Source organism: Amblyomma mixtum, chromosome 1, assembly GCF_055824585.1.
Source record: "Amblyomma mixtum isolate Tamu chromosome 1, ASM5582458v1, whole genome shotgun sequence".
NCBI classification, from domain to species: Eukaryota; Metazoa; Arthropoda; class Arachnida; order Ixodida; family Ixodidae; genus Amblyomma; species Amblyomma mixtum.
The window spans coordinates 81,090,368-81,108,419 of NC_143012.1; the positions used below are offsets into that span (position 1 = coordinate 81,090,368).

General features: G+C 48.7%; 2 protein-coding genes across 2 annotated transcripts in view; one reads left to right on the forward strand and one right to left on the reverse strand.

Annotated features, from left to right (window-relative positions):
* The window catches only part of LOC149366937 (uncharacterized), a 141,512-nt gene that overhangs the window by 41,496 nt on the left and 81,964 nt on the right, over positions 1-18,052 (forward strand). The window lies entirely within an intron of this gene.
* On the reverse strand, positions 1,713-15,717 carry LOC149366939 (endothelin-converting enzyme 1-like). The gene is made up of 9 exons (XM_089570160.1): positions 15,243-15,717; positions 14,983-14,999; positions 13,743-14,738; positions 10,655-11,077; positions 9,497-9,756; positions 9,022-9,420; positions 6,370-6,646; positions 4,619-4,893; positions 1,713-2,118 (listed from the first exon to the last, which is right to left on the reverse strand). Exons 1-9 carry the CDS (start codon positions 15,715-15,717, stop codon positions 1,713-1,715), a joined length of 3,528 nt encoding a protein of 1,175 aa, XP_089426286.1.

Here is an 18,052-nt window from a genome sequence, read left to right on the forward strand (position 1 = left end):
TGTGTGGCCAAAATATGACACGCCTCCCGAAGCGTCTCTCCTTCCACAGCACACCTCCCTGTCAGAGCACCTTACATACTGCAGAGTGCAATAAAAACCACAGTTAACTGTGATAACTCGGATGGTGACTAAGACAGCGCAGGTGTGAATAAACAAAATGTTCACTGTCAAGTTTTAGTGTAAAAGTAAACAGTAACACCAGTGCGACCCGGATGGCCGCAGCTGTAATGTTTTATGGGGGAGAAGGGTTCCTTGCAGTAGAAATAAACATTGTATACTCGTGGAGCCAGAGTTCAATTGATTACTTTATTATTCCAGATCTCACAATGTTGAAGTTATGTCGCAGAAATTCAATTACTGAAAATAAATATTCACGTGGGCTAGTCAATTTTCGGCGTGTCTACCACAACGTTGTCAGCGCTAACGCTAACTCTCCTCTATCTGCGTGCGGCAGTGGTTGTGGCTCAGCTGGAGCCAGTAGGCAGACCCATGCAATTTCCTTTTCATCTTTCTTTCAGTCGCAACAACCTCTGCTTTCAAACCGGTTCGCAGCTTAAAGCGCGACTGAGGTGTCCACTGTTCCAGGGGGCTAGTTATGCGCCTTTCCATTGCTTTCGAAGCGAGGCAGTTGTTCGCTGCATCTCTCGTACTGCATGCTGGTAAGCTTAATGGCAGAGGGTCATCATTTACTGTTATTCTATGTACAATGTCAGCAACACTTAATACGTGAACAGAGTACAGCGGAAGTTCACAAATCAGGTGAAACAGTGGTTTTGCAGTGCCCGGTTTGTTGGACAAGTTATTGATTTGAATTGCCCTCTTCTGCAAGCGGCTAATAGATTTCAAGTATGGCCGCCGCGGTGGCTCAGTGGTTATGGTGCTCGGCTGCTGACCCGAAAGACGCGGGTTCAATCCCGGCCGCGGCGGCGGTTGAATTTCTTTGGAGGAGAAATTCTAGAGGCCCGTGTACTGTGCGATGCCAGTGCACGTTAAAGAACCCCAGGTGGCCGAAATTTCCGGAGCCCTCCACTACGGCGTTTCTCGTAGCCTTAGTCGCTTTTGGACGTTAAACACCATAAACCAAACCAAACCAGATTTCAAGTTTGTTTTATATGTACAGCCATATGGTACTATCCAGTAGCTAACTATAAAGAAATAAGAAATAGAAAATACGCAGAACATTTACGTCAAAACATTCACGGGCTTTTATTAACATGTGGCAACCGTAAGCGAGCTTCGAACATGCCTTACTAATACATGATTGACAGTTCATATCAGAATCAAACATGACCACTAAGTATTTAACGAGGCTACTAGCTGTAAATGTGCAGTCTTGGGAGGCTACTCGCTGCTAAAGTACAGATGATTGCACGCTTTTGCAAGACACTTGATTTCGTTTGGACGTGTCTTATGCAATAATATTCAGAAAACAAGGACATTAACAGTAGCTCCGCCCAACAAGCACACACACATAGGAACCTAAAGGTTTTGGCAACTTTGGCAGAAAGCTGTGATGCAGGGCTAAATTACTTGCAATAGTACAAATGTAGTGAAGAAATCATCATTGCTTGCCCTTATTGATGGTGGTTATAGTTCGTGACGAAAGAACGCGCTCAGCATTCTAAAACGAAAATATTTAAAGTGCGCGTAAAATTCAGCGCATCGGTCCCTGTTCGTTTGGAAACTGCACGAGTCATGCGAAGGATGCTCTTCTATGCATCGTTTCGCGCCATGATGCTACACTTGACAGATGGGTTCATTGGGCTGCCGGGCGCGCAGCCGAAGGCGGCGGAGAACTCTTGGACGTGTCGGAAGGTGACGTCGCACTCGTCGTCGTCGGCCGCAGGGAATACGCTCTCGCTGCCCAGGCAGGTCGAGTAGCACGCCGCGATGAAGAACAGGGCGGCGCTGCCGTAGCCCTCGAACCCTTCGAGAAGTTCGTCGTAGCCCTCCGAGGCGGCGCTGCGCTGTCTGTACGCTTGCAGCGACACCTCGAGGGCGAGCGTGTGCTCGAGCTGACGGAGAACGTCGAAGAAACTGCCGTATCCGCTGCTCCCGTTCACGGCGCACGCCAGCGCCGTGCTGAAGGAGCCCACGGCTTCCGAAGAAATGATGTAGCTGCGATTTAAGCGTAGCATACTATAAGACAGCCTCTTAAGGCGAAAGCCTTTAATGGCTCATACTGGCGTCCGTTAGCAGAGGGTGCCACACCTTTGGCAGCGTGTTAACTCGGGAACTAAAAAAGATAGGAGAAAACGAATGTTGCTTCAAAGAGAGGAGGAAAAAATGAACCTAGAAGCCACGCTTGGTGAGCGTGGAATAATTAGTTAATTATAGTGAAAAAAATGTTGAAATTGCGTCGAAAGAGCGCGGACGTCGATATAGCTGCGGGAATGGTGTGACGTCACATCCACCGGAAGTCGTCACGGCATAGCGAAAATTATCACAGAATGATCGGAAAAAGTCCGGATTTGTGCCAAATTAGACAGAAAAATGTGTAATTAAGAGCAATTAACACTTAATATCCCCGAAGGATGTATAATTTGGGTATCGATATATCCAAGGGAACGGTGTGACGTTACATCCACCGGAAGTCGTCACAGCATAGTGTGCTCGCCTTTCGTCTCTCAACAATTTAGTTGCCAAAGTGTCCTCGCAATTTTTTTGCTTATGTGCGAGCGCACTAAACACGTTTGCACATTTTTTTGGAATGTGTGCGTAACTCGCATGCCTTGATCCGAGTTACTGGCGTGACCACTTTGCTGTCGAACAATTGGAAAAAGGTTTGGCGCTGGGGGGTTAAGAAAGGCAGGAATGGCGTTTTTATACCTTTTGTTTATGCACTTGGTAAAATAAAATAAGAATCGCCGTTTCCTAGCGGACCTCATACACTCATTTACCGTTGCTCCAAAAGCTACGCGTAAATATGAACACCTGAAAATAGGCATATTATTGATCCCTTGAAACCATTCTTAACCACAAATTGCGATCCTTCGCAGCCGCTTTACTGGATTATTTTTTTCTGCAGGCCCATACGCAAACAAGCAGCACCCAGTGAAAAAGAATAAAGTGCAGCCGATTCCTTACTCAACCCGGTGCAAATAATGGTGAGCAGATAATATCGGGGAGCCATCTGGCCTCAGAGTTAAGAGAGCTGGCTGCGTGGGACAGAGTACCTGGGTACTTTGGGTCGTGCAACTACTTTCCATGGAAGGAATAAACGGATGGAAGAGGGGCTAGAGAGGGGTGAGAAACATCGAGCAGAAAGAGAACCTGTTTTCTACACGTGACTTTTCTAAACGAGCTGATATGTACAAACTTGCATTTCTGAGCATATTCAGACGGTACGCTTCGGTAATATCAGGGGTCGTCTTTTGTTCTGTTCTTATCGTAGCAAGGAGGTGTGAAGCATTACAACCTGTGGGGACTTTGGCCCTAGTCTTCCCCTTTGGTGGGGTTCCCCGTGATGCACCTTCTCGAGCTTAGTTGCCTTAATTACCGAGGGAGGGCGCCGGCGTCGCAGCGACAGGAGCGCCACGGATGGCATGATTCCTGCGCGTGGGAGAGTGGTGGTGCTGGTGGTGAAAAACTGTAATTTGCAAGGAGAGTTTGAGGGTCAAAAAACCCTGCTACATGGTCGGTATCCTTAGTCCGGGACATCGCACGACGAGGCCCCGTCTCGCACCCGCTTTACTAGAGCCCTTTGGGACTCCAGTGTGGAGCAGTTGAGGAGGGCAGTCTCCCATGCCTCTCGGGTGGGGGTGGGGGAAGGGGGAAGGTGAGGATTCTGAGTACATGCCCACACCATCTGTGTTCGGATCGAAGTGTTTTGCTACGGCAGGACAGAGAAGAGTTCCTGTCTGCAGGCGCCGCAGAGTTCGCTCCTCCGCATTACTCAGCCCCTTGGCAGGTGCCGGGTAGAGACGGTGGCTGTCGCAATAATGAATTAGGATTTCGCGGAACCGCAGAAGCGGTTTATGAGCTTCTGAGCAAGGAGAGCTAGGCTCTCTTGGACTCGGAATTTCGCCGTGTACGAGCCTGTCGGCGTGGGCTCGGCTCTTCGCCAGCTGGCGCGATGCCTCATGCCGGGAACATTCTCCCGCCGGCTCGCCCCTTCCGGCCTCGGAGTTTCCCCCCTTTCCCTGGCGTGTGAGAACGTTCGCTCGTAACCGTGCTTGTGAGTCGGACGTGCTCGATTCCTAAGCTTATTAGGTTGCCAGGTGGCGTTATTGTCCTTGCAGCAATGAATGCCTTGTTTGCGTCAGGCAGAGGGTCGTTCCTTTGTTCCCTCAGAGCAAGACCTGCCGTGGTCGTCGTGCGCTCGGTAGTGCACGCGACCACGGGGTCGGGTCCGGAGGTATTGAACTGTGACAGCCGCGGTTAAGCGGGGAAAGCGCATTTATCCCCCTCATTAAAGCCACACAAGCTATAACTGGTTCTTTAGTTAAGAGTACGCGCCAGGGAACTTGACAAAGTGATATGTTACGCAGCTGCAGTTCGTCAAAAGCCAAAGGAACATTTACTGAAGTGGTAAGTTGTGGTAGAAATGAATATAGGCTTTCACTTCTCGAGTGATGTTGAGCACGCGTTTCAGTAGAGTTGTTTCACAGTAGCCTACCTGTCGCTGAACAGTCGGCTGAGTGCCAAGGCGACGCTGTATCCGAGGCCTCCGTGGTTCATGGCCGGCGCGGCGCTCTCGTCCATCCAGGGAAAGGAGAATGCATACGGGAGCAGCGCCATGTCACGGCCGGGAAGAAGTGTGAACCACTCGGCGAACTCGATTCGCGCCGAGGCCGTGCGGTCGTTCGCGTCCACATGGTCCAGGTTGACCGCCTGCCAGTTGTCCACCAGCGAAGCGTTCATGTCAGGGAGGGTAGGCTCGTCCTGCTTGGGCTGCATAGCGAGAAAAAACAGGTCGCAAAGTTGTGACTAGTTCAATACTAAACTAGGGCTATCTTCAGTACTAGGAGGAGAGGAAAATACTCTCAGCAGTGTTTCTTCACGCTCCAAACAGGAATCATAATAATCACAAAACACCTCCACTGCTGGCGAAAAGCGTTTGCCATCGACCTACTATTCAAGCTGAACTGCACTAACTGGACAAAATTTATACCCGGAAACTTCCTAATCTCGTCCGCCCTCCTACCTATTTGCTTCTCCTTAATATATGTGCCTTGTCTTGAAGTACACTTTATTACGTCATGGGGCCGTCCGCTATCGTCCCTTTTCATTGCTAGCCCTCTGTTTTTTTTTCCTGTAGTACACAGGAATGTGGAGTTGAATGAGATGTCATTAATGGAAAACATCGCGGTAGTCGGACTTCTGTGTTAAAAGAGCTTCGCTTTGTCGAGAACGTTGGCCGCATATCTGAAACCCCACCATCAGCTGCAGCGTCGCCAAGTAAACAGGAAGGTTCGAAAGAATACTTGTGAACCTTCATGTTGCGGCGCCGTTGTTCGAGGCATCAATGGCGTTCTTCTTTTCCAAAGCGCCGCAGCGGTGGCTCAGTGATTGTGGTGCTCCGGTGCTGACCCGGAATACGCGGGTTCGATCCTGGCCGCGCCGATCGCTTTTCGATGGAGGCGACATTCTAGAGGCGCGTGTACTGTGTGATGTCAGGGCACGTTAAAAAACACCAGGTGGCCGAAATTATCCGGAGCCCTCCACTACGGCGTCGCTTATAGCCTCAGTTGCATTGGAACGTTAAGCACCATGTAACCATAATACCAAAAAAATCTTTCACAAAACATGGTATCATATTGTCTCATATGATATATATCTCGCAGGCCACCATGTTGAGCCTTTGTAACAACACCGCTTTGCTCGCACCCCTAGCCCCCCGTTGGCTGAGCGCTTATCGGTTCTTCAGCCATCGGCATCATATATTACTCCGAAGCCCCAATGCAGTGGCGCAGCTTATCTCTTTTCGAGGGTTTCGAGGCACTGTCGAGCACCCTGCAGCCGCGTAAGAATACGGCACTTAAGTAACGTGAACCATGCGCTCGTAGTCTAGCCTCGAATGCACAGTAAAGCGCTATTTTCATTGAATAAGGAAGTACTAGGGGCGCCGTAGTGGCTTGGAGTCCTAACAGAAGATTCTTGGAGGCTGGTAAGGGTGAATGCACCCACATCCGCTGTTGCACTTTACGCTGGCGTTAATGATTACGGGAAACCGCCAACAGTGAACATAGGAAGGTGTTATAAATAACTGAAATGAAAAGACATAAGCATTTTCATCTTCTGCTGTGTAAATTCTAACGTAGATCTTTACAACGCGCTAACGAATACTCTGTCAATCTATCCAAAATTGGCAGCGAATTTGCTGGAAGGTGAGAAATGATTTCGAACGTCCTCCCCCTCCCGTCGAACCTTGAGCGACCGCTGGTCGATGCGCGGGTCGAAGTACCCAAGAACCACGTCAGAGCTGTTCCAGTCCTGGACGACTACGCGGACAGGGTCCCAATGTATCCACTTTTCGAGGCGGGCAGCGAAGGCCCTGCGGGTGTCCACGACCAGAAGCTGCGCGGTGTGCTTGGCCCTGCCGGAGAGGACTTCGTCGTAGTATGCGCCGAAGACCTCGGCGCCGCCCAGCATGTAAACCTTGCTAAGGCAGAGGGCACCGTGGTACAGTTCAGCTCTCAGTTCTCTGCGTGAAAACCATGCGCACGTCTAAATTTTACGGTAGTATACGAATTTGAAAAATGAGAAAGGAACGGGTGGGAAGTGTCATGACGCTGACCATGAGGCTTCCGTACCGCTCCTTGCTAGGGCTAAGGACGCAGTATTAAGGCGAGAGGCTTTAATGTCTCATCGTTTTCGACATAAGGTTTTCAGCAGCGGTGCCACGCTTTTCGCTTAGCCGAAATGGTTATGACGTCAGAGTGCGCGGATTCGAAGTAATTAGGTCACCCACGGATGTCTAACGCCGCCTGTCGGAGCAGAGGACAACTAATTAAAATTAGTTGTCGTCCGCTTCGAAAGGGGGCGCAAGGCGTCCGTGGGTGACCACATTACATACCTTATTACTTGGATACAACCGAACTCATCGAAGCATAGAGAAAGGTGTGCTAACAAAGCATTCAAAGTCGGCAGTCAAAGTGTACTGGAAAATTGCAGCGCAGCAGTAACAAGGACGAGACGAGGACGCAAACACAAGCGCTGACTAACAACTGTGTTTTATTGCTCTGAGCCAGCCTATATAAAAACTAGGTACAAAACAACCAAACAGAAACCAACACATCACCTCACGCATTCGTGAGGTGATGTGCCCGACTGCGTGACGAGGCACCGTCCGCGTCTCGTCGATTGCGAAAAAGATGTGATATATTCAATTCCCCTGTCGTGCGGCAACGTCTATATAGGCCAAACAGGGAGATGTCTGAACACAAGGCTACAAGAGCACAAAAGGAACCTAAGAGACCCAAACTCAGGGGAACTCGCCTTACACTGTAGCCAGTGCCTGTAGCGAGTGCCAGTGCACCCCTGCCCTTGAAAGAACAGTTATTTTTCGCAAGTGTCGGGACACCACCACGAGGTTGATATCAGAAGCTCTGGCGATATCAAAATGCGCAGATAAGTGTGTCAGAAACCCTTCTGTGCGCCTTAGTGAAAAAGAAATGTCATTTCTGAACGCCAATGATAGGACGAAAGATTGGAGGAACGGGAGACAATTCCGATAATCGTGCCACGAACGCGTGAGGTGATGTGTTGGTTTCTGTTTTGTTGTTTTGTACCTAGTTCTTATATAGGCTGGCTCAGAGCAATAAAACACAGTTGTTAGTCAGCGCTTGTGTTTGCGTCCTTCTCGTCTCGTCCTTGTAACTGCTGCGCTGCAATTTTCCAGTATGCAGAACCAACTAGCCAGTCACTATGTTTTAAGCAGTCAAAGTGTGCGGGCAAATAAAGCACTAGTATAGCACAAACAGTCTTCCAGTCAATGCCAAACATTGCGTCAGGAAAGTCTTTCACCTTGCAGCACATTAGAAAGCTAAAGTGCCCCCTGAATTTTTTACTGTTCGGTTCCAGGTTCGGCGCGTCAAGATCACCTGCACGCTCAAGTTTACCTAGTCTACGAAGCTCAACAAAAATTGAAAAAGGGGGCGAAGGGAAGCTTCAACCCGCTGGCCCTCAGGGGTCCGTTCCGCTTCTTGATATGGCACATTGCTCCATGATATACTTTGGATTTTAGTTCGCTGCGTCCAGGGCACAACCATATAAAAATTCAGCGGTATCCTACGACGTTCAAGGAAATGACAGGAAAATGAAAAACGGGCAGAACGGAGCCTCTGGCCTGGAGGCTTCCGTTTCGGTCCTTGCTAGGGTACAGCGCTCCGTGGTACATTTCGGCTTTTAGTTTGCTGCGTTAAGGACACGCACACGCCAAGTTTAACGGTACAAGAAGTTGAACGTACTTTTTTTTTTCCGCGGCTATGCATTCCGCAAACTTTAATGCATGAATGTTCACGTGCATTCCTTTCTTACCACTCTAAGGGGATGATTACAAATTTTTGGTTTCTGTTGTAAATCATTTGCAGGTATGTGTATGCACTGTGAATGCAAGGGGCAAAATCCTCCATCAAGATGAACTACTTTAGACTTCCAGTCTCTGGAGTCCTTTTATGTATGAATGCGAAAACCCTTTGATTTAATCTGATAACTTTGTCAGTCTCATCGGCTAAATCACTCCAACTTAGATCAGCGTGTGTTGTTTCAGTCACGCCCAATTTAAACTTCAAGTTAGTAAGCATCACCCATCCAGAGGGTTGCCGAGACAGCACAGTACGGTCTAACGCGATTAGAAGGAAATCATTTCAGGTTAACCTACAGTGATTAAGCTGCTGCCCCAACAGTGTACTTTTTCGCAAGGACACTGTAACGAATACTTGAGGTTAGCTAGCCGAAGAATTCCTCTATTCGGCAGCGTCACGTCTGTTGCGCAATAAATGAACGTCATGCGTCCGTTTTAGCTAGAACAAACGGTAACCTTCAGTTCATGCTAGGCTGGATAGCTCGTCTTCTCACCGGGTGTAGAAGTTGAGCAGTAGCTTCTGGTCGGCGAAGAGTGCCGCCGTCTGCACGACACACCAGGAGAAGAAGAGGTGCACCTCCTCCTCTCCGCGTTTACTCCACAAAGCCAGGAACGTGCGCACGAAAGCTGGCTTCTCTGACACGAAGACGAGGTCTCTCTCTGAAGTTCGCACGTAGTTGTCCAGTTCCTGAAGCCAACGTTGCTTTGTGAGTCCCGGCACCGTTCGGAACATGAAGGCAGGGTCCAGAAAATTGTCAAAATGATGAGTGCTCCCGAAGGCATGATGCAGCTGTGGCAGGAAGGATTGGACGAGCTCCTTTGTCATTGCGAAGGTAACGGTGGTGTTGTCGTCCTCGCCGTTCTCGTGTTCACGGTTAGCTAGAAACTCCCGCCTGCGGAGAATATGCGGCCGTCAGACGCACCAGAAATTCTTTTGTTGAACTACAGTTTATCCAAACAATCGCTCACCTGAGCTCCTCAAAGTAGATCTTCGCTTCGTGGTCACGCCCCTCCAGGCCCTTGTGCTTTCGGAGGATGCGTTCAAAATCACTCAGCGGCTCCAATACGACCGTGGTGACGTTCGGGTCCTGTTGCACCACTACGTGGAGCAGGGGGCTCCAGTGCAGCCTGAGGGATACGTGAAACCACGTGCGAAGCAGGTCCGGCCTGTTGGAGTCCTTGGGTAGGCGGGGCCACACAATGCCCGCGTCCAACAGCGCTCTTCTGACCTGTGATCACCGTGATAACGGGAAGGATCTCTCTCGGAAGAGTGTTTTGGAAAGCTCTAATTGTGTTTGGCTTGTGAGTCATCTCACTCGCAAGCCGAAGCCAATCTCAAAGGGTGGTCGGAAGTGCAACATATCCAACGTTATGGGGCGGCTAAACCTTGCCATAGAAAAATCAGTGACCGCGGAGAAACGTAAAATATAGCCATGAGCAGACTGCAGCAAGCTATAGCGAGGTGAGATTTCTGTAATGAGGGAGCAATGGACAAGGAAAGTTAATATCTACGGGAAACTACACGGCACCGGACGATTTCTTTATGAAAATGCTAATGGTCAAATAGAAGAGAATGAAAGACAATGTCTCCACTCTGCGCCACCGGGGAAGGGACTATGCATCCAATTGTACATTGGTGTCGTGCATCATCATTATCATCAACATCAGGCTGACCCACTTCAGGGTAAAATGCCTCTCTGATGTCCCTCCACTGAACCCTGTCCTTTGCCAGCTGCGGCCATCGGAACCCCACAAACTTGTTAATCTCATCCGCCAACCTAACGTTCTGCCGCCTCCTTCTACGCCTGCCTTCTCTGAGAATCCACTCCGTTACCCTTAAGAACCAGCGGTTTTCTTTCCTCCGCATTACATGGCCCGTCTAAGCCCCGTTCATCTTCTTGGTTTTGACTAGGATGTCATTAACTCTCATTTGTTCCCTCATCCGCCCTGCCTGGTTCCGGGTAGGGTGGGTGAATATTGGACTGAAACAAGAAGACAACGTATGACCTGCGTTCCTGCGCACCTCTTGGATCGGTCTACGCTTAGATTACATGTGCCAGTGCATAGCAGCAAGAAGTGTGGGGGCGCTCCCCTCCCCAGAAGTCCTTGTCGATGCACGCAGCCCACCTTCTCCAGCTCGTCAGCCCTGCCCCGAAGCACGTCGTCGCAGCTGCGGTAGAAGGCGGCCGCCCTCTGCAGCGACGTCTGTCCCGTGGTGGGCACGGGCACTGACCGCAGCAGGGACGACAGCTCCCGCTGGGCGTCCAGGAAGGCCACCTCGCGCACGGTGAGCTGGTTGCTCCGCCGCCAGCCATCGCACACGAAACGCGTGAAGCTCTCGCACGGGTTAAGTGAGGCGTTCAGCGTGTACCGAAGACGGCGTGCGTAGTCGAGGCACCGCTCGGTACGACACACGCGGATGCTGCCGTGCCACTTGGAGACTTTTGGGCGCACGAAGAACAGCAGCAGGAAGAGGGATGCGACGAGCACCCCTACCAGGAGAACCACGCCGAAGATGGGCACCATCGGTGGCTGGCTCTTCAAGAGCGCCTGCGATGACATCATTGGCGTTGTGGGAGGGTTTTTTGGACTGATGAGTCGTGCAGATGTGGCGCGATTCGAAACGAGTTTGCGAGTCCAAATGAGTCGCCCGTTAAATGAGCCTAGATGACTTGTGAACCTGAGTGGGACATGAGTGGCTATTAGTATTTTTATCACAGATGACTGGTGAGTCTGAGTGAACCAAAGTGAAATGATAGCGAAACGAGTTTTAATTCAGGAGTTAGTGAGCCCGGGCCTCTCTGAGAATGAGTTTGAGTCCGCCAAACTTTTGTGAGTGAGCTTGAGGGCCACTCTTGACTTTGCCGAGATATGGATACACGTGTGACGTGAGTTTCGTGGGACGACGCCAGTATCTGCGCTCAACGGTAACGTTTACGCTGCCCTGTTGAAGCTATCGCGCTCGAAGAGAGAAACGGGAAATTTTGCAGACTGTGAGCGCAGAGAAAAGCACATGTGCTCGGACACGAAAGAGAACACATAATAAGAGCCACACTTAGTGCGTTCCAAAGCATAAAAACGCAGTAACGCTTATCAAGGAGTCCCTCTTTCGTCTACTCGTGCATTCTTAAGAGGATAAAATTTACCTTACAGAGCCTTTCTTATAAACCCTTCATTTTCTTACTTGCGCTTCGCAGCGTACGAAATTATAGGTTCTTTTAGCAAAGCTGTTGCTTTATTGTCGCACCAACTGGAAGCTAACTATTAGAAGAGTAAGTTCCATTGCTTAAGCTTCTACGACATGAATACCATTGGAAAAAGGAGGGGACGTTAGGGGGGGGGGGGGGGGGGGGGTATTTTTTACTACAGCCATTGCATCGCATACGTGGTTACTTCGAAGGGCCTCTTCTTTCAATCGTTTCTCTCGCATCTATTTCACTCTACTATTTCTGCGTGGGGCAGTGAGTCCGAGGAACATAACTCGGCGGACAAAGAGGTGAAATTAGTGGTTTTTGATGAAAGCACAGTAACCGTCTGACTTCTTGGTCGGCACCTCAACCGCGACGTGAGATAACGGAGTAGTGCAAGACAAAGGAGATGGCTGCCCTAGTGGGAAGCTCATTAATAATTTTGACCAGCAGTGGATCTTTATCGTGCATTGAATAGCACAGCATACGGGCAGCTTTTGCGCTTCGGCTCCATCGAAACGCGGCCGCCGCGGTAGAGTTGGAATCCGGGTACCCTGGCTCAGTAGCCGAGGCCCTTAGCACCGAGCCACCGCGGCGGGTAAATGAGGTGAAAGCGTAGCTTTTAAATAATTTTGTGCATTAATAACGTGGTTTCACATGGTCGAGTTCGTTGCGTTTCAGTAAGCACTGACACAAGCTTATTCACTCTTTAATCGGAGTTCAGTAACTAACCTGATTTGAAACAGAATGAGAGTGTTATATTTACAGCGCGCGATTTCTTTTCGGCAAGCTCTGCGCGTGCTCAGCACCGCAAGAGCATTCAAATGCCTTATTGAACGACTGAGTGTAAAATAAGCCGTTCTTCTCTACTTCTGTAAATAAGCCGTACTTGAAGAATTTAATCTACAAGCACCTCGATGAAACTGCTGCAAACACTGTTGGAAGGTTGACCCTTTGGCATTGTTCTTAAATGGTGGCATTGCTCCTAAATGGTGGTCGAAGCCCCCTCAAAATAACTGTCATAAAGCTTTCTCCTAGCTCGTTCATACAAATATGAGAATAAAGAAAGGAAATCATAGTACGGTGTGAAAGTACACGACGCACTTATCCAAGCATGAATATGAAATTTGCAATGTGCTTTGACTCTACATTCTGTGACCCACGCAACGTAAACAGTGCAATGAACAGTGCTCTGCGCTCCCAACTAGCACAGGTAATCGGCCGAAGATTAGAAATGTATTGGCCAATTCCGGTCCTACAAAGGACCAGAGTGAAACGATCCATTTCCAATATTGGGCCGATTACTCAATATCGGAAATGTATTGGCCAATGCCATTTCTACAAAGGGCCACAAGGAAACATCAATTCCCGTTATTGGGCCGATTGCTCAATATCGGAAATGTATTGGCCTAAGCCATTGCTACAATGGGCCACAGTGAAACCATCAATTCCCGATATTAGGACGATTACTCAATATCGGAAATGTACTGGCCAATGTAATTGCTACAAAGGGCCACAGTTATACCATCAATTCCCGATATTGAGCCGATTACTCAATATCGGAAATGTACTGGCCAACGTAATTGCTACAAAGGGCCACACTTATACCATCAATTCCCGATATTGGGCCGATTACTCAATATCGGAAATGTATTGGCCAACGCCATTGCTACAGAGGGTCACAGTGAAACCATCAATTCCGGATATTGGGCCGATTACTCAATATCGGAAATGTATTGGTCAACGCCATTGCTACAAAGGGCCACAGTGAATTCATACTGGTGTGGCACCACAGGGACAGGGACAGAGACAGAGTGACAACAACACAAGAGCACTTGTGTTGTCACTCTGTCTCTGTCCCACTCCCTGTGGTGCCACACCAGTATGAATTCGTACCAACTCGCCCAATTTTCAACCCTTTTGGCCACAGTGAAATAATCCATTTCCAATATTGGGCCGATTACCGGTGTTGCTTGGGGCAGTAATCGCTAACCCTCCGACAGCGGCTTAGCCTAAGAAGAGGTCACCTTTACGCTTTTGTTGGGCGAGGAGCCCTGCATTGTGCTGGACACGAACTGCGGTGTCCTTGACACGCTTTGCGTTGTCTCCACGCACGCCGGGTGGATGCTTTGCCGACGGTTACTCTGGTGAAGCGGTGAGTCCGACCTGGTCGACCTTGAGGACGCCTGCGACTGTGCCGAGTGGGCCTCGCTGCTACCGGAGAGGGACCGTTTGTATCTCGGTGGGCTTCTCATCCGAATGTGCTCGAACTTGTGTGGCTGGGGCTGGCGTCGACCACATGTTCGCTGGGGTGAGTTGCCTGTTAAGGTATTCGACATGCGTCGAGGCGAGTGTCTTCCGTTACTCGGCACGGACGTTCCACTGTGTTCGGGAGTCCCGCGGCGACTGAATGAGGAGGAGGACAGCGACCTCCCGGATAGGGATATTCTCGCGTGGGGTTTCTCATCTTCCCACACTGCGCGCTTGTCCCGAAGATGCTCTCGCAGGCAACTTTTCTTTGACGAATGTTGCGAGCTAGTTGGACTACCGGTAGGCCGAGCAATGATTTTGTTTTCATTCCGTTCGCGCGCCGTATCTTTAGGGGAGCAACGACCAGACACGGGTTGAGAAAATGAGTTCCGAGAAGATTGGCAGCGTTGTACATGTCTACTAATGGCATCCCTTCCAGCGCTTGAGCCCGGACGTTCGGAACGTTCGCGTCGCTGTTGAAATTCTTGCTGTTGCTGGTCGCGCTCTGATAAGGATGGCGTCCGACTCCCGCTAGTCACCATTGACGTCAAACTTGAAGATGCTGAGCTCGCCCCTGGTGAAGCTCGACCCTTACAATGGGGTCCACCTCTGATTCGTCGTTCTGATGCAGTCGAAACCTCAACAGCGGTCGCTGGCGGTGTCCCTGACTCTGGGCGGCAGTAGTTTGACATCTGCGTTCCAGTTGATTGGAAGTCTTTCCCTGCAAGGTACTTGCCCTCGCCGGCAAAACGTGGTATTGGTATTCTTAAAACCTGCAAATATGTAAAAAAAGTAAAAAAATGCTTTCAGAAAGCGCGTACTGCCTAATATAGTTTGCTACAATCCGGTAATCTAGAAATTAAAAATCTGAAATGCTTTTTTAGACAGTGCGAACAATTATAGAGCTGTTTCTTTCGCGCAAATATAGCAGACAGACCGGCGCTGCAGCTAGCGTTTGTCTACATTTCGATACACCTGATAAATGCTGACAACTACTGAACATTGTAAGCCAGTCACCTTCAGGTGGTTCGATGCTGTTCCCAAAGCAGCATTTTGGGATGTATAGGCCTCGAGATCAGCCATAGACGACAACCATAAGGCAAATGCCTGTACTTTATCTGTATGCATATCTCGTGAAAGAAGGATTCGTCTCCAAACGAAAAATATTTCTAGTTGAGCAGTTTGCCCGCTTCTTTCTGCTGAATGGAAAGTAAATCTTGTAGAAACGAAGGGTCATGGGAACTACTCAAAGCGCTTTCAAATCGACAAGCACATACCCTGACCGTCAGTCGGCGACTCCTGCTGAGTGCTCTCCTCAGTGCTCTCACTGGCCGAGGTTGTGTGTTTCTCGGAGTCGTCGACGGCCTCGAGGGGGCTTTTGGCAGCAATGGGCCCAGGACGTTCTCGCACGGTGCCGCTTACTGGCGTGTCGCGAGGATTTAGATCTGCCGCATCCATCGGTCCTGTCCTGGAGCCCAGCTGGTTGTTGTCGACCTCCCCTGCCGGAGACGCCGTCCCTGCGGGGCTGTCGAAGAGATGTCCCGCGACGTAGGCCTCGCGGGTGTCGCTGGGTGATGGGGATTCCTTCTTCGAAGCCATCACACGTCCGATAACCACGGTGTCTTTCTTCTTCTGAAAGCAATGGCGCTTGCGGAAGAACGAGCTCCACGTGGACTTCTTTTTCTTCACTGCTTGAACTCTTAGGAGCCGCCAGTCTGAGCACGCAGAGACCGTTCTAGTGCTCCGCCTCATCAAATGTGGATCACAAGGGCCAGCAATCCCGCTGGTGGCGCTACAATCACTGGAACCATCACCACAAGCCTCAGATTGTTTGTAATGCGATTAACCGTTATTACAGGGCGGTTGTTAACCCGTGTCATGCTCCACCGCCAGATGGTACCCCCAAATGGCTTTTTTGTGGTGAACATTGCGTTGCCTTAAAAGCGTTGCCTTAACAATTGAACAATGTGTTGTAATTTAACTGCTGTTGAAGATAGATGTAAATTACGACGAATGTAGCCAAGAGTTTGTTACAATTGTTTATTATGCGCGTTATGTGGGCAGACCAGTTAAGGGCAGCCGAGATGTCAACTGGTATCGTTCACAAGATGATTTTGGTAGGGTAATTTTGTCATCTGTGCAAGGAAACACGCGCAGCTTGGTTAGTTAGTAAGAGCATCAGCCATCTGAGACAAGTCATGCAACCCTTGTAGATCGCATTGAACAACATTATTATCTGCAGCGCTGTTAGTAGAACAGTAAATGACACAATCGTCGGCGAATAAAGGGATGTTTAATGAAATATCATTAGGTAAGATGTTGATGTAAATTAAGAAAAGGAGAAGGTTAAGAACTGTGCCTTGTGGCCCACCAGAGAGTATGTTAGAGAGCGACGAAGATTTGTTGTTGGCTTCTGCTAATTGCTTAAGGTTGGTGAGAAAATTCTGTAACCATTTAAAAACGAGCGGGTTAAGATTTAGCTGGGAAAGCTTTAGTAGTAGGCTTTTGTGAGGGACATTGTCAGAAACCTTCCGGAATTCGATAAAGAGAGCGTCTACAGGCATGTTAAGGTCTACTTTAGTACTTATGTAGTGAAGAAAGAGAGCAAGTTGGGTATCGCATGAAAGTCCTTTTTGAAATCTGTGCTTGTCAGAGTGAAAGAAATGACGCACTCCATAACAACCGCACCCACTTTCCTATCATGAGGGACGATGCCGAATGACAATGACTGCTGAAAAATGTGGGACAAAACTCTGGTGACTTCCTTGGTGTTTTTGAGCACTTTAGCGTCGATGCCGTCGACGCCAGCTGATGAAGTCAATTTTAAAGATTTGATTAGTTTCTAGATTTCTTTAGGATGAAAATATGATATCTGGCATGATGGGAAGGATATACGTGGAAACATGCGGGAGGTTATCTTCTGGTTCTCTGGCCTACTTCACATATATGGGTATCAGCCCATTAACCTGTCGCGACATACCCTTAAGGCGGAATTTAAGTGTCTCATACAATATTTTTGCCCGTCCTGTTTGTTAATTTGCTGCCATTTTTAGCTTCTTGTGATTGTGTTCTTTTTTAATGGTTTTCAGCTGCCACCTCCAGGACGTCGTCTTTCACCTGCCCACCTTTCCTGGGGTCTCTGTCGTCACTTCTGTCTCTTCGTTCTTTGTATGCTTGTGTTTTATATTTGTTAGTGGGACGATGATTGGGCTTCCTGGACTTGTTGCTCGTCCTTTGCTCCGTTTTTAGCCGTTTTTTGATACATTTTTACTTTAGAATGTGTGTTTTGGTGGTTTAGCTCCTTCTTAATTATTTTGTATTGGCTATAGGCCCAGTAAAGCTCTACTGATCTGGGCTTCCTCATATTTTCATTTTTATTATCTTTTCATTGTTTTGTCAGAAACACTCAACTAGGCAAGTAATGCATCAACTGGAGATGCAATGGACTCGTCCACTTGTACGCCATATATCATATATCTCGTAGCAAGTAAAGAGAGATTTTAAATAAGCGACTTTGGTTCATTCATTTCCAGTCAGAAAGATTTACAGTGTTTCACCTAAGACTTTACAAAATTTTTAAAGATAGGCTTTTTCAGTTACAAGAGCGCTTTTTTCGGCATAGCATTGTCAGCGGTGCAGCACATCAGAATACAGATAAGACATGCTCGTTATCAGGCTGGTTAACTAATCTTGAACATGTAACTTTTTAACTATTACTGTTAGGCCTCTTAATTAGTGCGAGGCGTGTAGCCCGCTGTAAGTAATATCCATACCAGTGTTTAGAATTTCGAAAACATCGTTACAGTAGGAGCTGTAGTCCAAAAAATTGTGGCCATTTCGACGAGTAACGAGCACTGGAGAGGTTGCTTTGCCCGGAAGCTTCTCGAAAGTGCATGTATTTTGGCGCGTTGTAGCAAAAATTTGGTAGGCCACAGCGCCAAGGGTAACCGCTTATTCGAAATTATAGAAGCCGGTATGAATAATACTTACGGAGGCCTACACGCCTCTCAATAATTCAGCAGTCTAGCAGTAATAGTTAAAAACCTAACTATTCAATATCATCACCAGCCAGCGCAGCAATGGACTA